Source organism: Kogia breviceps, chromosome 20 (genome assembly GCF_026419965.1).
Source record: "Kogia breviceps isolate mKogBre1 chromosome 20, mKogBre1 haplotype 1, whole genome shotgun sequence".
Taxonomy (NCBI): domain Eukaryota; kingdom Metazoa; phylum Chordata; class Mammalia; order Artiodactyla; family Physeteridae; genus Kogia; species Kogia breviceps.
Window position 1 is genome coordinate 9,922,798 of NC_081329.1, and position 22,935 is coordinate 9,945,732.

At 49.8% G+C, this 22,935-nt stretch overlaps 1 protein-coding gene across 11 annotated transcripts in view; it reads right to left on the reverse strand.

Annotated features, from left to right (window-relative positions):
* Nucleotides 1-22,935, reverse strand: part of DLGAP2 (DLG associated protein 2) — a 719,273-nt gene that overhangs the window by 339,669 nt on the left and 356,669 nt on the right. For 5 of the 11 annotated variants that reach the window (XR_010838517.1, XR_010838518.1, XM_067022650.1 and 2 more), the window contains one exon: nucleotides 5,809-5,874. Coding sequence is in view for 7 of the 11 variants with exons in the window: in XM_067022650.1 (XP_066878751.1) it covers nucleotides 5,809-5,874 (66 nt within the window). In the remaining 4 variants the exon portion in view is untranslated. Of the gene's footprint in view, nucleotides 1-5,714; nucleotides 5,875-22,935 lie in introns of all 11 variants that reach the window. The other 6 variants (XM_067022654.1, XM_059049193.2, XM_067022655.1 and 3 more) reach the window with 2 other exon arrangements.

Genomic DNA, 22,935 nt, shown 5'->3' on the forward strand with positions numbered 1-22,935 from the left:
AACCTCTGCTGTCACTGTAGCCTATATATTCTCTTTGGCTATATTTAAGATCATTTGTTTGTCTCTCATATTCTTTTTTAAAAAATTTGTTTATCTTAATTAGTTAATTTTTTTGGCTACATTGGGTCCTCATTGCTGTGCGCGGGCTTTCTCTAGTTGCGGCCAGCGGGGGGCTGCTCTTCATTGCGGTGTGAGGGCTTCTCATTGTGGTGGCTTCTCTCGTTGCGGAGCACGGGCTCTAGGCATGCGGGCTTCAGTAGTTGCAGCTTGCAGGCTCAGTAGTTGTGGCTTGCGGGCTCTAGAGCGCAGGCTCAGTAGTTGTGTTTCATGGGCTTAGTTGCCCCGCGGCACGTGGGATCTTCCTCGACCAGGGCTTGAACCCGTGTCCCCTGCATTGGCAGGCGGATCCCCAACCACTGAGCCACCAGGGAAGCCCTGTTTCTCATACTCTGAAGTTTCACTTTGTAAGATATGAATGTGCTTTATTTATTGGCTTCAGTATCGGTTGTCTGTAGATCAAGAGGCACAGCCCATTGCTTCCGTTCTGGAAAAATTTCAGCCTTTCTTTCCTCCTTTGAGCAATGTCTCCTTTCTCTCCATAGTATCTTTTATATGCTTATGCAAAACTCTAGGTAATATCTTCATATCATTTTTCTAGTTTGCTCATTCTCTTTTCAGCTCTGTCAAATCCACTTGTAACATACGAACACAGCAGCGAATTTAAATAACATTTCTTGTTTCTAGGTACACTGGTTTTTAATACATCTTTGTTTTCATGCCAGACAGTTGTTTTATTATGATTTCTTTTTCTTTTGAAAATCTCTTTAGTAATTTTAGGCCTACCCAACATCTCTGCAAGTCTGTTGATTCTCATCCTTCTATCACGTTTTCTCACCCCCAAAGTTTCTTTACAGGGGTTATGTTTTATTGCATGTTTATCTAAAGTGGGGGTTATTTTTTAAGTGGAGGAGTAGCCCCTGGAGCCCTGTTTTGTCAAAGATCCTGTAGATAACTTGTGATTTAGATTCTGCCGCAGCCGTCAGGTTTGGACAGAATCCTAAATGCTTCTGCTTCTGGAACAACGTTCACATTACTTTCACCACGTGGTCCTTCAGACACAGGTGGTAGAAATTCGGATTTCACGTCCACGCCTGGAGCGTGTGTGCCCTGTTGGTAACCATAGTCTATGCATGACCCTGGTAATGTGATAAGCTTCCTTTACACGTTCACGGGTCAGCGTTTTCCAGTCCTTCTCTCACACATGGGGAAACTCACTGAGATTCGAGGTTTCATTCCTAGGGCCCAGTTCCAGCTTCCCCGCCGGCCCCGCCCCACAGGCGCAGCCAGTGTCTCTAGTCGGCCTGAGCGGCAGCGCGCTGCCCCCCCGTGCCCTTCTGGGTTCACTTCCCAGGGGCCAATGTCCCTTGACTCACGCCTACCCTCAGGTTTAAAATCCTTTCCTAATTCTTGGCACCTAAGCGATTCCCTCTCTTTCTTTCATTCAAGTTCAACTAATGTGCTGAAAGCAAAGGTTGATAAAATCATGCAGCGATTTTATGTGCGTAGCAGGGACGGGACAGTCTTCCATGCTTTCTGATGTCCCCTATCGTAAACTTTTATGAGGAACAGTATTCTCTGTCTCACCCCAGGCAATATCTTCTGATTTCCGCTATAACACAAACCATTTTAAGGTCCTAGAAGACAGATTGGCTGGAGCAGAGTTCTGTTTTCTCTCAAAAATTAGTTGAATTCTTTAGTTCCTAAGCAACACTAATTTTTTTTTTTTTCTAGAGTGCCTGGCACATGTGGGGAACTTAATAAGTGGTGGTTATCTTCCACTAACCATCCAAGAAGAGCAATCAGAAAAGATGATGTTTATCCAAAGCATACAATTAAAAAGGTATGATCTTAAAACAAGAAAGGCACGAGTTGTATTTGAGGATTAATGCCCCCCGTTTCCATGGATGGGGGTGAGAGCTGGAAGGAGGGATGGAAATGTTTCTCTCTAAACCCTTTGATGTCCAGCTTTCTAAAAGCTACCTTATTATTTTCCCTAATTGTTGAGGGGCCTTAAAATCTCAGGATGACACATTTTCAATTAAGGTACAAAAATAGTGTGGAAATTTCCACTGTTTAGAGTTACTTGCTGGGAAAATCTTGATTATTTGTATTAAAAAAAATCAAGAACATAACACTATAAATACCGGGGGAGATTCTCCTTTTCTAAACCGATGGGTTAGGGAGAAAGAAGAGGTATTTGGGACTCATTCTATCTGTAGTAAAATACAAGACTCTGTATGTCTGTCCAAAATTCCAGGAGCAGTATGCAATTTAAAAACAACATGATCAAAGTTAAAAAAAATTCAGATTTAGAAAGAAAATCCCTCACTTTAAACTTTTTGAGATTTTTTTTTTTCTTAACCTTACATTTGTTTTTGGACTGGTATTTCTACAACTAAGATTTTCCCAATGATCCAATGTATATTTATGCCACCACAAATGGTCCACTGCTTTGAAGTTATAATCTTAAGGCCTCTATCACTGAAAAATCTTTCCTTCTAAAATCCATCCTAACATTTTTGTAGCACATTCCTTCATGCCAAATTTATATCATAATAGCCTATTTTATTTCTTAGTTTTAATTGGGTTAAATAACATAAATATAAGACATTGTTATTACATTATAGCAGATTTCAAATAAGTTCTCCTCAGTCCCACCAGGCATTGGGATCTGTCTTCCCACATCAGAAAATCTATTAGGTAGGAGGGCAGGTCGAACCACAAAAGTGAAAACAAATAGACAAGTGCATGAACCAACAACTGTGGTCCGACCAAATGTTCATAATTTTCCTTGTGGTCTTGTTAAAAAGCAAGGGGTATCAAGCATCTGTCAGTAAAGTTTGGGAAGGATCATATACCCTTAAATTATCTTCCTATATTAAAGCGATGGATTATATCATACAAAACCTTCAGAGATACTTTCAATGTCAAGAAGATCTGAGAAGGTGATCTTCTTGCTATGTAACATCCAGTTACTTCCAAGGTCTAAACGATAACAGGAACCACTAGGGAAATGATACAAATGGAGACAGTCTTACTGTTAAATTATTATAGAAAATTATTTTAACAAATGAGATGGCTCTGAGCAAATTTTAAGCTCTTTTTGGTTTTGTTTTGGAATGGGTCTCCATCCCAGGGAATTACTGTGGTCACTGTCCCCTTGCAAATGCCTAGATGAATCTGAGTCACTAAATGACACCCCCCCCACTTTCACGCCCCCTCTCTTGCAAGCATTCAGAGTTGAGTGGTCTGTATATTCTGAGTAGAAAGAAAGATACGAGTAAATAACAATAAATCCCATTAAACATTCTCATCTCATAAAAACATAGTCATCCGAATTTCAGAAACCTTGAGACGACGCAGAAAGTGTAAGCGATACTGAAATTGTGATCTACATTTTATACACAATTAAACTTTTATGTTCTCTGGAAAACAGGCCACAGCAGTGCAGGGATCCACAGTCTCAGAATTCTGAGGTCTCCAGCCTCCCGTAAACTTGGTTCCTAGTCTCACTAGCTTCACAGATATTATCATCTGAGACAATGCTAATTATTCAGTCTGGGTCCAAAGAACCAGCTCTCTCCCAGAGAACCAATCATTAAAATGCAAATAGGTGTTTCCCACTTCACTGGTTTAGCAGCGAAACGCTGTTCACAGCCTTCTGACCAGAAAGAGGAGCTCAATCAGTTGATGCCTTAATCTTAGGGGTGCGATGAGCATGGGGCGCCCGGATGTAAGCTGTACATCCTGTCGCCGGCCCCCAGCTCTGATCCTCCCCGTGCAAGGGGCTTACGAGTGAACTGATTGAAGCTGCCGCAGAAATTACTGAACAAAAAAGCTGATTTCAGATTCCGCTCACTGCACCCAGCCAGCCCTCACTTAGACTAATTACTTAAATGATTTAAAAATGTATGAATATTCATATGATCGTGCTTTTCAGAAAATAAAGCACAGCTGAGGCTGTGCCATCAAGTCTTTCCTGCTCTCTGATTTGGAGCCACCCACTTGCATGTCTGAAACCCTGAAATGGCTGCAGAGAATCAGATTGCGCTGTGGGGGGGGGGGAGCGCAGGGGGTTCAGCCACTGTCCCACAGCTACCCAGCCGCAGCCCGAGACCCAATCCCCCTCCCCGACCTTCGGGGCTCCGGCTGGACGGCTGGGGTCATTCTCACACGGAGTCAAGCTAGACTCTGACTAAACGTTCACAAGTTCATCTGCCTAAGAAAAAGAACAAACGCGTGCCCCGCTTCCCCGGACAGTTCCCCCTCTGCTGGGCTGACTGCCTTCGGGACGTGGACCTTAGACCAGAGAAGATGGAAGCAGCCCCGGGCTTGTCCCAGTCGGGCCGGCCCTGGTCTGAGCGCAGGGCTGAGGCCTCAGCCTGGACCTGGGTCCCGCCTCGCTGGGCTGCAGGCCCGCCGCGGGCTCGTCCACTCCGGAACCAGACGCTGCCCTGGGCGTCCGCGGACACCGACCGACGCCCCCGAGCCTGGACGCCCGGGGACGCACGTGCCTACCTCCGCCCCTCGCCCCTCGCGCGCGCCGGGCTCCGCCCACCCGGGGACGGCGCTCTGCCCGCCCGCCGCCGAGCACATGCCCGCAGAACACGGCCGCCGCCGGCGGAAACACGGAGACGGACACGCGGCACGGTTTGCAGCCGCCAACACGTATGAGAATTTCATGTTTCACGACTTTTGTAGGGCACGTAGCACGCTGACCACGTTCCACGAAAGGTGTGGGGAAGGGCAAGGAGATTAGACGGGAGGCCAGGGCGGGGGCACGGCCGGCGTGGGGCGACAGCGCAAACCTGCGACAGCGAGACAGCGCACAGGACACGGTGAACTCCCATCAGCCCCCCCCCGCGACACCCACAGCTCCCCACAAAACCCCGAGACACCCCATGACACCCACGGTCCCCACGACCCCCCGCATCTCCGCGGTTCCCACATCACCAGGCAGCGCCGCTCAGCTGAAACCCGCTCTCGACCGTCAGCCTGGAGCAGCCGCCCCGAGGACCATAAAACCCCACGCGTCTTTCGACCCTGGAAACACCAGGGGCCCAACGTTCATGCTTCCATGACAGTGAAGCTTAAGACTTTGAAATAAATGATAGCTGTGGCAACGATTGCTCATATTTTATAGTCCGTAAACAACACGGGAAGAATTCCAAACTTAGTCCTAGCATCTCAATTAACCCCAAACTGAGGAAATACAGTGTTTGATGGAATTTCCAAGTTAACACTAGGTTCACTTTTTTTTTTCGACTTGTGGGCAGACACCTTCCCGGTGGCGTGATCGCGTGCAGGTACGGAAGCCCCGGGGTGGGGGAGGGGCACTCCACACCTGCTGCCGGGGGGGGGGGGGGGGGGGGCTGGCTGCTCTGACCCCACCCCCTCGGCTTCCGCCCCTGACAACAAGGAGGAAGGAAGAGTTTCCAGCGGCCTCATTGCACGTGAGGCCCACCGGCTAATTTCTTTAAAGCCAATTCATATGTATTTCTAATACTGGCATTTATTACATGGAGAAAACGAACTGAAATTTCTAAAGCCAAACCGAAAGTGTTGCAGTTTGGCTGTGATGCCAATTGTCCTTCGGAGATGAGCACCTCCTGCCCAAAGCTCATTGCGCGCTCGGTTCTGATTCTTTTACTCACTTGTTCCATCAAACACCACACAGAACGTGCTTTGGATTTGTAACCCGCCTCTGACAGGCTCCGCAGCGTCTGTCACAGCACAGGCCATGCCCACCTGAGGCAGGTGTGACGAGGGACAGCCACTCACCTTCCGGCTCCCCGCAGAGGGTGCACTGGGACTCTGCAAACAGAACAGACAGAGAAATGGTTACTCCCGGGCTCTGCCACTGAGTTAGAGGCTCAGCTGCAGCCTGAGAGGCAGACGGTGTGATCCGGCCGCCCCAGCAAGACAGCGGCTCTGCCTTGGCACCTCAGCACACTTTATTGTAAAGAAACTGCTTTTGCAAATGTTTTACGTGATACTTTTTTTCAAAAATGACAGTAACTCTTTCTCATATGCATCTGCACACATTAAATACATGTTGACAGCTGTACACGACTCAGATTATTTAGCTGAAATAATAATGATGTATTTTATCACTTAATTTTAATATTGAAAACTTTGATTATGACTATTAGATCTCTCAAGCACAAATAATTATAAGCAAAAGTACAGTATTGTATTTCAGTAAAAACACGAAAACGGACAAATACTGAGTCCTCACAAAGCAGGCCCATGACTGGGTACCAGACTCTGCAGGAGGGATGCACCCCGGGACCCACGGAGAACAAGGGGCCGCAGGCTGCACCTTTGCGGGAGCCCGGGCACCTGTGAGCATGCTGGACGCAGGGCCGCCGGGCTTTCCCACCAGAAACTGGAAAGAGGCGCTTCCTTTTCCCAGGAAGAGTCAGAAAGAGCCACAGAGTCAGGAAAGCCAAGACAGCTGTACACAAGAACCCCTAGCCCTGAGGGGCTCCCCCCTGCCCTGCCCTCCAAAACCAAGGCCCCGGGGAGCCCTGCAGTGCAAAGGTTATCTATCACCCTCCCTTCCCAGGCAGAGGCCAAGGAGGCACCGTGAAGGAGGCCACCCCAGTCTGCTTCACCACGAGCTCCCAAACTCGACTCTGGGTGCTGCATACACACTGCAGCGGCCCTATGTGGGCAGGGCCCCCGATGCTGCCCACGTTTAGGGGCGCATCCAAGGCCCGATGGGCTCTTGTCACGGTGACGAACTCCTCCTGGGGCCTTGGGAGACAGGTCCGCCTGCAGGGAGAGGTCACTGCTGGGGCCTCGGCCTTCGTGGAGCAGATCACAGAGTGAGGGAGGGGCGGGGGAGGGGCGGCCACAGGCCAGAGTGTGGCCCTGAGCTCGGAGTGGGCACTTGGGGGACCGGACTTCACACCCAGCCCCACCCTTGGCCTCAACCACCCTTTGCGCCCACTGCCCTGTATGGCAGCAAAACTCAACACCAGGCTGTTTACCCGGGATGAGGATTGTGGAATGATAACCGAATTTGCTTCCAAATTGACCCCGAAATTCAAGACCTTCTCAGTAGATTTCATCTCCATCACGGGCTGTGTGTGTTATATACGTTCAAAACTACACAGCAAGTTCAAAACACAGTAGTTGCACAATGATGATGATTATGACTCAGTAACTGACACCCTCAGGGGATTCAAATTCTGTGAATCAAAGATCATTCAAAAGCCTTGGGAAAAAGGTATTCGTTGAGCCGGTGGCATATGAACTTCTCTAGAACGCAAGTCTTAAACAAATGTCATTTCAAATTCACTTATTAATGCAGCTAGGCCTTAGCCTTTAAAGAAATCATTTCCAGCAAGATCGTAAGTGAGAATCTGTCACCTGTGTGTTGTAAGCCCAGGACACAGAGCAACTGGCCCATCACTGCACGTATGACAGCGTTCTTCTCTGAAAGGTCTGCCCCGGCCTTCTGCCATGAACGGGAATTAGTAACGAGATGAGGTGAGGGTCCCCGGCTCTTTCCAGCAAACGCATCCTGGGGGCAGTCACCTCTGAGTCGGAGTAAAGAGCTCCAGAGCACCCGACGCCCCGTGGGCTGGAAGGAACGAGCGGATGCTGGGAGCTCCCAGCCGGCGTGAGGGCAGGGGCGCTGGGTCAGGGCCGACCCCTCATCACACGGGCTGTGATCTCCAGGAGTTATCATCTCACAATCAGAAACACACACCAGACTAACAACTGATGCCCAGACAGTGACCCAGACGGCGGGCCATGGACCTCACTGCGATGACACTCTGAATTCCAACACTCCCTCTCCAAGCACCTCAGGGGCACGGCCCTGGGCCTCCCCCGGGTGCACCCTCTACCTGGTGTCCACAACGCAGAGACAGCAGGCCCACCGCTGCTGGGGATTCACCAGCAACCAGACACACGGAGCAGAAATGCACACGACCCAGTGTGAGCACACGCTAAGACTCCGTGCTGTCCGAGATAGCCTGCCCAAGGTTTGCTGAGAAGTCGCTGTTTGATGTGCACAGATATTTCCCAGGCGGCAGCAGGAGAGGCTTCGGAAGCAGGGAGAGGTCCAGACACAGGGGCATCTCCTCTCCTAAGGGCAGCAGGTCCGAGGATATGACCAAATCCTGGCGCACGGCCATTGGCACGCACAACTCAGTGTGAGAAATGCTGACGCTCCCAGAAATAAGAAAGCCCACTGAGTTAACACGTCCCTTAAATTCCCTTTCATCCATAAGGACATTCTGAGCCCCGGTTACATCCCCGCCTGTCCTGGGTCCTGTGGTACAAACAGTGGGAGGTACATTCCTCGTTGCGAAGTTTTGCAGTTAGAGGAAAAGGACGCCTTTCAGAGGCTGGTTGTAGTTCAATGTTACAGCGGCTGGAAGGGCCCTGTGGGTAGCAAAGCAGCAGCGGAGAGGAGGGGAAACCGCAGGCTGAGCTGCAGGAAGCTCCCCAGGAAGTGCTTGAGGGGGTGGAGTCACAGCATTGGGGGGTTCACTGGGCGGGGGGCACACAGAGGTATGAGGCCCAGGCCACCAGGCCCGCACGTGGGGAGTCCCAGGGGAGCCTGGCCGCATTAGAGGCAGCCGGATGCTCAGTGTTCGCGTCATGGCGAAGCGTGGGCCCAGGGCGAGGGCGGTGTGAGGGCTTTGGGGGGCCATTTCTCCCAAACACTGAGGGGCCGTCAGCACCTGTCGGCAACGCTGGGATATTCCCCTCCTTCCTGGAGCTCAGTCTGCAGCAGCAGGAACCGGGGCAGAGACAAATAGGACTCACTGGTCCCAAACCACAAAGCATGTTAACCAGAGGCGGCCATGGGGAGGGGAGGGGAGGGGAGGGGAGGGCATGGGGGAGGGGGAGGATGGTCCTGGGACGAAGGAAGGATGGAGGGGTGGCCAGTAACGCAGCGCCAGGCGACGTGGCTGAGGGGACACAGCCTGGAGCCCTGACCCCCTTGCTTACACGACCGAAGACCCTGGGGGTCCCTAGGCAGCGGATGGGACTTCGCTTCCCTCATGATTCCCTGTAAAAGTAACTGTTTCACAGGCTAACGAGGAGGGAGGACCAGCCACTCAGACCAGGGCTGCCCCCACCCCGTCGGGGCCAGTGGCCTGTGAAGTCGCTAACCCCTACAGCCTTGGTTTCCACATCTGGTTCTCATCTAAAGGCGGCTCTCAGGCTTCCCTGGTGGCGCAGTGGTTGCGAATCCGCCTGCCGATGCAGGGGACGTGGGTTCGTGCCCCGGTCCGGGAGGATCCCACATGCCACAGAGCGGCTGGGCCCGTGAGCCATGGCTGCTGCGCCTGCGCGTCTGGAGCCTGTGCTCCGCAACGGGAGAGGCCACAACAGTGAGAGGCCCGCGTTCCGCAAAACAAGAAAAGGCGGCTCTCGGGCTTCCCTGGTGGCGCAGTGGCTGAGAGCCCGCCTGCCGATGCAGGGGACACGGGTTCGTGCCCCGGTCCGGGAAGATCCCACGTGCCGCGGAGCGGCTGGGCCCGTGAGCCGTGGCCGCTGTGCCTGCGCGTCCGGAGCCTGTGCTCCGCAACGGGAGAGGCCGCAACGGTGAGAGGCCCGCGTACCGAAAAAAAAAAAAAAAAAAAACAAAAACAAGAAAAGGCGGCTCTCGCTGCTTGCTGCGGCCAAGTGTACTGAACACACGCGGAGCCTGACGCGGAGCCGGGCTCGGTCAGTGACGGTTCTGGTCCCTGTGCTTCCAGGACGGGGAACCGCTCCTGCCTTGCCGTCCTCGGACACTTCCCCAAGCCCTGCCCCAGCCTGGACACACCCCTGGAGCCCCACAGCAGGAAAGGCGCGCCCCCACCTTTCCTGGCAGGATCTGATTCACGTTGTCACCTTCTTCCCCGAGGCGCCCATGAAAAGACACTCTCCGTGTAGGAGGGAATTAAACGTGATGTATTGTGCATTCGTCATCGTTACTGCGGAGTCTCATTTAAACTAGGAGAAGACTACACTAATTTATGCTAATTGACACAAGATGGAGAAATCTGCCGGATGATTTTGTGTGCCTATAATGTGTACCTGCTCCGGGCGCAGACCTGCTTATCCCCGCACCCACGAACCTCATGTCGGGAAGCCGGCCTGCCCTCCTGGGCGTGAGGCGGGCACCGTATTCTAATCTTCCAGCGGCTCCAGTGCGAACCCCGAAAGCGTTTTACGGCGGAGGCTGCTCTAATTTAGGCACCTGCGTTTAGAGAGGCGGCTCTCAGGCCTGTGAGCGCACAGCCCCCTGCCCTCGGTTCTCTCTCCTGTCTGAGGATGGGGACGGCCACGGCCATAGCCCCCACCTACTTCCCCGCGTGACCCACTGGGGTGGGTGACAGCAGCTGCAAGAGACACAGGTGGCCGTGGCAGCCCCCGGGAGCCCCCGGGGGAAACGGCTGACGCACAGAGGCCCAGCAGACACCACTGCCAAGCTCGCTGGCACAGACCTGTGAGCGCGACCCGGACTTCCGGCAAGGCCAACTTCAAGGTCACTGAGACAGTGAAACCTCTCCTGAGGCTCCTTCGTATCCAGCCACGAAGGAAAAGCATCGGCGCTCGATCTGCAGGAAGCCGGCCAGCCAGGCGCAGGCGTAGGGCACCTGCCGTGAGCTGTGCTGTGGCAGAGAAGGGCCGGGGGCACTGGGCTGAGAGGGCGCGGCTGTGCCCCTTGTACTCATGTCTGCGCCCTCTCCACCTCCCTCTGGAGGCCCTGAGTGATGGCAAAAACAGCCCTTCCTCTCCCGAGCCTCCGCGCGGCCGGGGGTGCAGGATGCAGGACGCCCTGTGCCCTCACCACCAGGAAGTGGTCCACAGCGACGGACCCTGGAGGCAAAACTCACCCCTAGAAGGGGAGGTGGAGACACCCGGAACCAGGAGTCACTTCCCAGATCAGCAGAGAGCACGACGGTGCGCCCCTCGGGGGAGATCACGTGAGCCGGCGCTCACTCAGCCGAGCGCTCGATGGGACGCTGCGTGGCCAGACGGCTCATGGCAACGCGTGACACAGGACAACGTGCCGAATATTCGGCGAAACATGGCTCTAGGACAACACGACTGTACGACATCACTACATGGCAATATCCATAACAACACAGCCACAGACAGTATACGATCTGCGACAGCATGACCGCCTGACAATACAGGACAGGTCACAGCCTGACTGTATGATGATATCTCGGGTATATAATAATATGACTATAAAACAACAGGACTATTTGAGAATATCACTTGATATAATGGCTCAAGAAACAAGGAACACTTCAATAAATCATGATTTGTCGACCCTATGAAATCTTACGCGCTAAAATGGAAAAAATCGGAAATATTCGAAAATAAAGAGAAAGAGCCAAGAGTAGAACACTGTGTCTCATTTCCATTTTTGAAAGCGTATTCTTTAGTATCATTCAACACCCGTGCATAGAGAGCCTACTGGGTGCCACGCTTTGTGCTGGGTGATATGCATTGATAATATTACATTGTGACACATGGCGCTGTGTATTTATAAATGCATAGGAAAGCCTAGAATGGTAAACAGCAGATTTTATCAGAAGGTATTTCTAAGGAAGGAAGTGTGATAGCAGTGGGGCTGGGGCTAGGGCTTAGGCAGGAGACAGAAGGGGATGAAGTGAACTCTCAGTGAATGTGCACGAATTTGTAATGTGAAAGGCACTCTTTAAAATGCAAACAGGTTAAGTAGAAAGGAAAACAATATTTCTGGCACAAAGTCAGTCCGTAAACATTAGCTGTTAATATTACCATCATCTGACTTGTTCCAATTTCAAATACACAGGATACAATTGACTGTCAAAGGGGAAGCAATGGATTCTCCCCCCAGGGCCGGTCCAGCAGTGAATGAAGTCATCACATAAATCCTTTCCAAAACCTCACGCATATCGATCAGTCACCAAATGTTAGCACTTTACAAAGAATTTTCATTGACTGTTAATGAATAAAGATAAGGATCACCTCACAGGGGGAGACACTGAGGAGGAGAACCGATTACAACGTAATGAGAGCCAAGACCAAGAGACCAGTGTGTTCTAGAAGCCGCAGCCCCGAGGAAGCAAGAGGGACCAGGGTGTGGCAGGAGAAGCAGGGCCTGTCTAGAGGGTGGGACCCTTTCGGGAAAGGAATTAGCATGTGTGTCTGGGGAAGAAATCATGCAAGTTTGTTTCTAATCATTTTCAAAATATTTTGTCAAGAGGAAGACTGTTACGTGCAATCTCTCTTACCTTTCAGTGGCACGTCAGAAACGTAAAGCATCAAAAGAGCAGAGAACTATATTCAGGCTCCTTCAGTACTTGGGAAACACTTGAAGAAAACCCATCAGAAATTGAGTGGGTGGGAAACATGCTGTTGTGAACGTGCCCGCAGTGGACCGACAGGTCGGGGGGAGGACAGTTCATTCAATCAGGTAATTGCAAGTAAGCAAAATTCTAATGGGTCTTTTAAAATTAAACTTTAAAATGTGAAGGCAAACCCAGGAGTCAGTAGCTTTAACAAAGCAAAGAGCCATAGGGGACAAAATACAAAATCCATAGACAAATAGTTGAGAGGATGTTGTCTTCTCTTGTCTGGAAGCCACTGTCGGCTGGTCATGGACGACCACCCACTCAGGGTCCACAACGGCACATACAACTCAGACATCAAGATCAGGTTCATGAGGACACCCACACACCCAGACCATCTCCCTCCCTCCCTCCCTCCTTCCTTCCACAAGTATTGACTGTAATCTCCCATGTCCTAGCATCACCCACGTGCCGGGGGCATCCTTGTGATCAAAACAGAGGCCCACCTCCGCTCTGGAGCTCTCACACCGCACCTCCGGTCCCACCTCGTCTGCTGGGAACCAGCACCCAGTGTAGGACGAAGCGCTCACCTTCCCCAGAGCCACACCCCTGTGAATGAGCTCACACCTCAGCTCACCCCCTTTCCAGCTGTCAAACCCCCAAATGTTTCTGGGGAGCTGATCTACCATCCCAGTAAGCTTGACTTAAGGAAGTTAAGTGATTTATGAGCATCTCTGAGCAAAAACAGGGTCCCGAGATTATTCAAGTCCTGCACGCGCTCACCGCCAGGCAGAAGTGAGCCTGGGATGCAAAGTCAGCCAAGAGTAAATGTCTCACGGTGAAGAATCGACAGGTCACTCACTGTTTTACACCATTTTTATCTATGAATTCAATGCTTCTCTCGACTCCAATCTTAACTCCCAGGACAACTGTATGTAAATAACCAGCATTACTATTTCTTTCATTCAGTCAGGAAGAGAGATGCCCAGAGAAATGAAGTCATTTGCCTGTGGCTGGCCGCAGAGGCAAGTCTCCAGTCAGGACCAGCCATCTATTCGTGGGTGACAGATGCTCCCTAAAAAGGTGATGTCCCCCAGGCCCTGTTCTTGACCCATTGCTTGTCTCACTTCTCAAGGCTTCTTTGGGTATGTTCATTCAATTTCATGGCTTGAACGACGCGTCGTGTATGTGGATGACATGCCCGGAGCGCAGAGGCGCAGGCCCAGAGCCGCAGGTGCTGAACGTTCCCTGGTCCCCGAGGTCCTTCCTTCCTGCGGAGACGCTATTCCCACAGTCCGGACCTGAGAAGCCTCCTGGATTTGCCTTCTCCCCATGTCCTCCCCTCTCCCCGTGTCCCCCCTTCTCCCCGTGTCCCCCCCTTTCCCCCCTTCTCCCCGTGTCCCCCTCTTCTCCCGGTGTCCCCCCCTTTCTCCCCTTCTCCCCGTGTCCCCCTCTTCTCCCCGTGTCCCCCCTTCTCCCCGTGTCCCCCTCTTCTCCCGGTGTCCCCCCCTTTCTCCCCTTCTCCCCATGTCCCCCCTTCTCCCGGTGTACCCCCCTTTCCCCCCTTCTCCCCGTGTCCCCCCTTCTCCCCGTGTCCCCCCTTCTCCCCCTCTTCTCCCCGTGTCCCCCTTCTCCCCGTGTCCTCCTTTTCCCCCCTTCTCCCCCTCTTCTCCCCGTGTCCCCCCTTCCCCCTTCTCCCTGTGTCCCCCTCTCCCCGTGTCCCCCATCTCCCTTCTCCCCATGTCCCCCTCTTCTCCCCGTGTCCCCCCTCCCCGTGTCCCCCTTTCCCTTCTCCCCGTGTCCCCCCTTTCCCCACTTCTCCCCGTGTCACCCTCTTCTCCCCGTGTCCCCCTCTTCTCCCTGTGTCCCCCCTTTCCCCCCTTCTCCCCGTGTCCCCCTCTTCTCCCCGTGTCCCCCCTTCTCTCCGTGTCCCCCTCTTCTCCCCATGTCCCCCCTCCCCGTGTCCCCTTCCCCCTCTTCTCCCCGTGTCCCCTTCTTCTCCCCGTGTCCCCCCTTCTCCCCGTGTCCCCCTCTTCTCCCCGTGTCCCCCCTTCTCCCCGTGTCCCCCCCTTCTCCCCGGGTCCCCCCTCTCCCCGTGTCCCCCCTTTCCCCACTTCTCCCCGTGTCACCCTCTTCTCCCCATGTCCCCCTCTTCTCCCGGTGTCCCCCCCTTTCCCCCCTTCTCCCCGTGTCCCCCTCTTCTCCTCGTGTCCCCCTCTCCCCGTGTCCCCCCTTCTCTCCGTGTCCCCCTCTTCTCCCCATGTCCCCCCCTCCCGGTGTCCCCTTCCCCCCTTCTCCCCGTGTCCCCCCTTCTCCCCATGTCCCCCCTTCTCCCCGTGTCCCCCCTTCTCCCCGTGTCCCCCCCTTCTCCCCGTGTCCTCCCTTCTCCCCGTGTCCCCCCTTTCCCCACTTCTCCCCGTGTCCCCCTCTTCTCCCCGTGTCCCCCCTTCTCCCCGTGTCCCCCCTTCTCCCCGTGTCCCCCCTTCTCTGGCACAGGGATTGTCACACACTGTGACTTCCCCTGCTGATGCCACACTAACCCGCCCAGTGGCTCAGGCCTGAAGTCTGAGTCGTCGAAATCATACCGGTTCAATCTTCAACATGTGAAGACAGATGAACTGGGTTTTTGGTTTGGTTTGCTTTTATTGTGTAAAGACTTTATTTTTTAGAGCAGTTTTAGGTTCACAGACAAATTAAGAGGGAGGCACAGAGGGTTCCCGAATGTTCCCTGCTCCCCGACCCCAGGCACGCCTCCCCCATTATCAGTGTCCCCCCAGATGGGACATGTTCCAAGTGATGAACCCACACTGACACATCACCATCACCCCGAGTCCATGGTTTACGGCAGGGGTCACTCTCGGTGTGAGACATTATCTGGGTCTGGACAAATGTATAAGGACATGTGTCCATCGTTACGGTGTTACACAGAGTACTTTCACTGCCCTAAAAATCTTCCAGATGCACTGGCTTTCACTCCGTTGGGATGGTATATTTGGGGTCTCTGGTAGTCAGTGTCTTAAGCCTTCATCATCTCGTCTTGATTCACACAGTTAAGGCTAAAATACAGGAAGAGTTTCCCCACACCTGCTGCATCCTCATCTGTGAGTCCCCTTAAAGGGCAACCCCAGGAGTTATCAGGAGTTCACGCCCTCCACCTCCACTGCCAGGCCTCGCACGAGACCCACGAGACCCCAAATCCACTGCAGTCAGAGCCTCCTGGCTGCTCCTAGCTTGCACCCTGGCGTCCAATGTGGCAGCTTTAGAGCAAAGATCAGAACACGCCACTCCCTGTGTAAGCTCCCTCGGGGTTTCCCATCACAGCTAAGAGACTAAGCAGGAGTCTGAGTGACACCCGCAAGGCTCCATGCCCTCAGACCCCGCCCCCCCCCTCCGTCTCAGCCCTCATCACAGGCTCTATCCCCTGGACTCACACTTGCATGTGCTCTTCTCTCTCCCCAGAGTGTCCCTCCTCCAAATCTTCACATGGGGCATCTTCTCCGCTGTGAGAAATCCGCCCTGAACAAACCTCTCACCAGGCTGCCTCTATCCCATGACGCTATTTCATGTCCAGGCTAAACTCAGTGCTGACTCGTTTGTGCATTTGGTCAGATGTGTGTCATTCACCCTGAACCACCCAACAGGATACAAACACAATAAGAGCCTAGATCTCGTTTACTGTGTTCTCCCTTCTATCAACAGGTTTCAAACAGTTCCTGGCACACGAAGAGACGATGAATACGTGTTAAAGAAATCCACAACGCTCAAGATTCTTATCACCGTAAGGAGTTTCGCCACCAAAATGCACACAACGCACAGAATTATAAACACCAGGACCCATCAGCCAGCAGTAAAGGTGGCGCGTTTCAGCGCCTCGGCCAGGCGGGACTCAAGCGCCTGCTATGCGGCTTATTAGAGCAACGCTTCGGACGCTGGCAGGAGGTGAAGTCAGAGAACAGGGAAACGTCAGGAAACAGCTGCCGTGAGACACAGGACGGGTGGAGCGGCGCCCACGTCTGAAAGCCTCGAACCCAACCTTGCCACGCCGATCACGCTGTCACCTCTGCCCCCGTCATCTTGTCTTGCGCCCCCTCTTGAGGACCAGCCTCCCGCGACGCATCCCTGACTGACCACTTCCTACCGGCGCCCTCAGGCTGCCAGCCGCCTTCTTCCTTCTGGCTCACCGGGATCCTCACACTTTGGCCAGTGGTTTAGGTGGTCTTCTCCCCTCTCGCCCCCAACTGGGCTGTGCTGAGGCCATGGCTGGGCGTTTCCTGCATTTGTGCCCAGGTATTTCTCAGAATTAGAACAGTCTTTGAAAATGGACATTCCATCCCCCCCTTTGAAGAGGAAATTTCCCCAAGACTTACATTGTACTATAATTAATTCCTATTCATTAATCTAACATTATAAGCTGATATCCCTTATGTATTTTATGCCGTACCAACTACATTCACATAGATATTTAGTCATTCATCTAACAGTTCCACAGGGATCTAATTACATGTACGTACATACATGTATACACACATGCATATATAGATATATAATTACAGGTATTAATACAGATGTTATGTGTAAGTACATAATATAGAGATATAAACATAAGTACATACAAACATATACACGGATAATTACATAAATGCTCTTACTATCTATATGCCTTACATGCTCGGATTGGCACAGATACAAAGATGGAGACATATATGCAGACCTATGGATGTATACGCGCTGAGAACCCCAGTAAGGTAGACTAATAGCACATTCGTAGGTGCTCATAAACATTTATTAATGCTTTTAAAAATACGCGTTCAGTCATCCTCCACATCTGTTTCTGATAATCTCACACAGAAACTAAATATTGGCCTCAGGGGACTTGACCTAATTTATCATTGTCAAGCTAAAGGAAATTCACGTGAAATACCAAAGGTACCCAATAGTCTGTGATACCATAATGACACAGGAGACCCAGGACAGGTGCCTTGACAGGAGCCCCTTAGGTAACAAGGAGCCCAAGATTGCCACAGGGGGACTTTCACTTCCCTGAACCGTACATATTTCCACTGGAACCTTCTGTATCAAACATACTTTCCCTGACAGCAGTGTGTCCCTAGTTTGTTCCAAAGTGTCAGCAAAATATCCCTTATTTTGAAGTCTCCTCCTTTGTTTGTGGCAAGGTGTTCAGCTATCACAATAGGACTCACAAGAGCTGATGAGCGAGGCGTTGCTCAGCACCGCGAAGAGGCTGTTGCTTGCTTGTCAAGTCTGGGCTCATTACTCAGACTGCGGCTGCACAGAAAGAACTCCACTGCGAAAGCTGGAACAACGTTCACCGGGTGATGGCCGTCACGCTTCAGTTCCACTTGAATTTGTATCTTCTATTTTGGGGCTTGTCAGCACCTATTTTTCCCCCATTTCTGGCACTCGTAGGCAATGTGTGAACGTGAAAGGGAGTTTAAATATACCTTAAAAAGTATTAGGTCTTTTACAAATGTTTTTGCATTTAGCTTGAATTTATTTTTCAAAGAGAACAAGTCTTTGTGATAGTTTAGACTGTATAAAATATCTCTCTAAACTGGAGCCGAACACAGCTACACTGGAAGCCTTGTCTCCAATTCTGAGAACCTGAAAGTGACTTAAAATAGGGGCTCCCCAAACTGTACTTAATTCTGCACCCTCATGTAGAAGAGCATAAGTGACCCCCAAATCCAAAGCATCTGCACAGTTCTCCTCAGTGAGAGGGGCTGAGGAGGAACACGGATAAGAAGTTCTCCGAGCTTCTGGCAGCTACGGACAAGGAACATTGGTGGAAAGGAACAGAGGAAAGAATAAGGGATGAAAATCTGAAGAGCAGTTAATGTATCCAAAAGCATCATTACTTCAACTTTTAATTTTCACAAATATAACTGCGATTAGTAAGCAAACCGTTTCTCTATTTCCAGGTTTTACTGGAAGTTTCTAGAACTCTTCCATTTTTAGGTTAGGTTCTCTCCTTCGTTTACCAATTTTATTTGGACCAATTACCTACGTCCTGAACACTGACCTGACCAGATGTTATGAGGTGATTATGAAGTGTTTAGACGATATATAGGAATCCTAGACATAACACACTTAAAATATTTAGGAGGTCAAGGTGTGTTCATTTGAACTGAAAGGTAGTCATTTATCAATACATAAGTAACAGGAGCAAATTTCAAGAAAAATTTCAATGTGGAAATTAAAAGTGCTGTTTCTGTTAACAGGTCCATTTCCTAAATGACAGAGCCCTCACCTCTTAGCAAGGAATAGACGCACCTCTTCCTACATGCCCTGGTTACATCAGAACCGCATCAGACCGCTCAGTGCTCAGACCAAGCCAGGCTCCCACACCCCTGGGCCTTTGCACGTGCTGTGGTGGTGAAGTGTGTCCTTCTACCCTTCTTTGCCTGGCAAATGACTACTCACATTCTTCTTCTTTAGTGATTTTTTACAATAACAGTTCTATGCAAATACCATCCATGTACCAAACAATTTTCCCATCTAAAGTGTACAATTCAATGGTTTTTAGCATATTTACAGAGTTGCACAACCATCACCACAATCGATTTTAGAATATTTTCATCCTGTGCCATTTAGCAGTCAACCTCCAGTGCCTCATCAACCCAGCCCCTGGCAGCCACTGATCTAATTTCTGTATAGATTTGCCAATTCTGGACATTTCATGTAAATCAGTTCTATAATAATGTGGTCGTGATAGGTGACTGGCTTCACTTAGAAAAATGTTTTCAAGGTTCATCCATGGTGTAGCCTGTGTCAGTACTTCCTTCTGTTTGATTGTTAAATAATATTACATTGTATGGCTATACCACAATTTATTTACCCGTTCCACAGTGTTTGGGCACTTGGGTTATTTGTACTTCTCGGCTATTATGAATATTGCCTCTATAACATTCACGTACTGGTTTTTGAGTGGACGTATGTTTCATTTCTCTTGGATATATACACCGAGGAATGGAATTTCTGGTCATATGGTAACTGTACGTTTAACATTTTGAGGAAATACCAAACTGTTTTCCAAAGTGGCTGCACCATTTTACATTCCCAACAGTAGTATATGAGGGCTTCGATTTCTCCACAATCTCACCAATACTTGCTATTGTCTGTGTCTTTGATTGTAGTCATCCTAATGGGTGTGAAATGGTATCCCATGGTGGTTGTGATTTGCATTTCACTGATGGCTAATGATGGTGAGCATCTTTTCATGTGCTTATTGGTTATGTGCATGTCTCCTTTGGAGAAATGTCTATTCAAGTCCTTTGCTCATTCGTTTACTGGCTTACTGTCTTTTTATTATTGACTTGTAGGAGTGTTTGGTAATTTCTACACATAAGCCTTTATTCTATATATGATTTGCAAAACATTTCCCCATTTTGTGGGCTTTCTTTTCCTTTTCTTGATGGTGACACCTCAAACACAAACATTTTTAATTTCAATGAAGTTGAGTTAGTCTTGTTTCCCTTCATTGCTTGTGCTTTTGGAATCATACCTAAGAAACCGCTACTTAATCTAAGATCACAAAGATTTACGCTTATATTGTTTTATAATTTTAGCTCTTACATTTAGGTCTTTGATGCATTTTGAGTCAGTTTTTGTATATGGTGTGAGGTAGGGGCACAGCTTCATTCTTTGGCATGTTAATATCTAGGTATTCCACCACCATCTGGTGAAGACCTAGTCATTCTTTAGGATTCATTTTAAGTATCAGTCCTTTTGGAAGTCAGCTCTAACTGCTCCATAATGAATTCATCGGCCCCTCCTCTGGGTTTCCATAGCATCTTTTTCACGCGGGGCTTCAGAGGTGATGACCTGCTCCCTCACCCCTTATTCTCTCGCTCATTTAATTTACTTCACAGATGTTTTGAGCGCTCACTGTGTTGCAGGCCCCGCACAATGTGCTGGGAGTATCTTTTCAGGGAGAGACAAACGTGCAAGCAAAACACAATATAATAAAAGAAAGTGAAAAATGGGGGAGTAACAGCTGAGTTTGCTGGGGAGTCAGGAATGCCTCTGCAGAGATGAGAAAGATTGAGATGATATTTGAAGCAGTGAGGGAACATTTTCATTCATTCATTTCTTCACTGTGGCCCTGCCCTCAGGGCTTACCTTCAAGTGAGAGAGGTATCCGTCCACAAATCAAGGAGTCACAAGGATAAACGGAACATGTGAAATGTGGCCAGTGCTCCCAAGGGTAGGTGCACAGGGCCCAGACAAGAGAAGATGCCCTAACTCTGTAAGCAGGGATGTTTCCTTGCTTACGTCCCTGCTTGAGGAAGGAGCTTGGGCGACATTTAAGAGAAAACAGGGTAAGGTCCAAGGAGAGGGAACGTTATATAAGAAGCAAGTGATGCCAGCCACACAGGTATCTCCCCATTTTATGGATGGGAGAATCTCAGAGAAATTACATAGGTAACCAAGGCCTCAGGGCTAGTACAACAGTCAAGGCCATGGTCATGGGTCCAGGAATTTTCTTTTCTGCTCCAATTCCTGTCCAGGTCTGAGCAGGCGGTGTGATGTTATGGTTCCCCTAGAACCTCCCCTTCTCCTGCCTGCATCATCTCTATTCTCTAGCATCCCTGAAACTAGCTCCTCTCCCCATCGTCCACCCACCCCACACAAATGTGCCAGAGCACATCTCTGTCCCTCGGTACCCAGAGCTCTGCCACCAAATTGGATAAACTAATTAGTACTTCCATGTTAATTAATTTTCCATTGTTTATATAAGCTATGAGAGTTCTGTTCTTGTGACGGTCCCTCTAGGTAAGTTTATCTACAAACAAATTAAATCCCATTATACCAAATTATACCAGAATGTCAATCATCAAAGCAAATCTTAAATGAGTGTCTTTCCCTGCAGTACCCGCAGAGATAATCTCATACCGTAAAGAAACATGTAAAACAGAGGTAATGCTCATAATTGATGTACGTTGTCATATTAAAACTTCAAAAGGATTTTTTAGAAAAGTCACTTGAACAGTGTGACAGCTACATTTTTCTTTATATTTCTAAACTGTGAAAATTAAATCATCAGAATTAAGAGTCTAAGTAACACTGAACTTGAAAATTGAACAAGGCCAATCTGAATTGTTTCCAGAATTGATTCGTTTTCCAAGACTTACAAGATTTTTGCCAGTTTAAATCTAAATCACACTCTTGCTCTGAGAAATTAAAATTACACAGTTAATGCAAGTCCTTTCTATTAGTTAAAATGGAGTACCTTACAAATGACTAAATCCAGTGTGGAGCGAAACAATTCAGAAGCTGACCGGTTCCCACCTGGGAGCGAACTACATCAGGGGACGCCCCAGAATGAACCACATCCCACCTCCTCCAGCATTTCTATCGGTAGGTGTCCTCAGGGACAAAGAGCAATAACTCCAAGGAAGAAGTAAACAATACTCTGAGATCTGAGAGAATTCCTCAACCCAGTGCCATGATAATTCAGCATTAAAAAGCGTATGTACCACACTGGCTATAAACACTGTGTACTGACTCACTCAAGAGCATATACGAAGCTCCAACCACATGACCTGTTAATTCTAAGTTGTAAGTTAATCCTCACCATCTAAGATTTTCCATCAATGATATCTAACAAGACCAAATTCATTAGCAATCCGTCAAATCCAGATCACTGAATATAATTTTAAGCCTTGTTTTCAAACTGTTCCCTGACACGGGATCATTTTAGAACTGAAACAACCTATTATGGGCTGCCCTGTGACCCCTATATTCGTAGGTGGGAGTGCTAACCTCCAGGACCGCAGAATGTGACCTTATTTGGAAAAAGGGTCTTTGCAGATGTAGTTAGTTAAGATAAGGTCAACTCTCCTTAGTAGGATGAGCCCTAATCCAACAGGACTGGTGTCCTTATAAAAAGGGGACATTTGGACACAGAGACATGCACACAGCGAGACGCCAGGTGAAGATGGGACTTCCGGGGCCACAAGCCAGGGACCTGCCAGCGGTGAGGAGAGGAGCTCGAGCAGACCCTCCCTCACAGGCTGAGATGGAGCCCACCCTGCAGACACCTTGATTTCACACTTCTGGCCTCCAGAACTGAGACGGTCAGTTTCTGTTCTTTGGGCCACCAGGTTTGTAGAACTCTGGTACAGCAGCCCCAGCAAACGAACACACCACCGGTGACAATAATCAAGAGTACCTTCCCCTTAGGAAGGCGTACAGGAAGAGCCTTTAACTCAGTTCACTCTATAGTGATAGGCTTTAGAAATGAAGAACGGCTCGTTAAAAGAAGACCATAAGAGATAAACGAGATGAGTTAATACCTCTGTCGATATTCCCGTGGGACTTTCAACAGTGCCAGCACCGCCCACCAACAGAATAACCATGGAATCTTTCCACGGGAGACCCTATTGGTCATCTAGTCAGACCCTCCTATTATATCTGAAGCCCTCTGTATCATTAACATTATTTTAACTACCATAGTTCCTACACATCTACATGACACTATCATGTGCAGAACTCAGTGCATTTAGCCTATGTCACAGACCTCTAGGTTAATACAGCACTTTTCAAGTCTTCT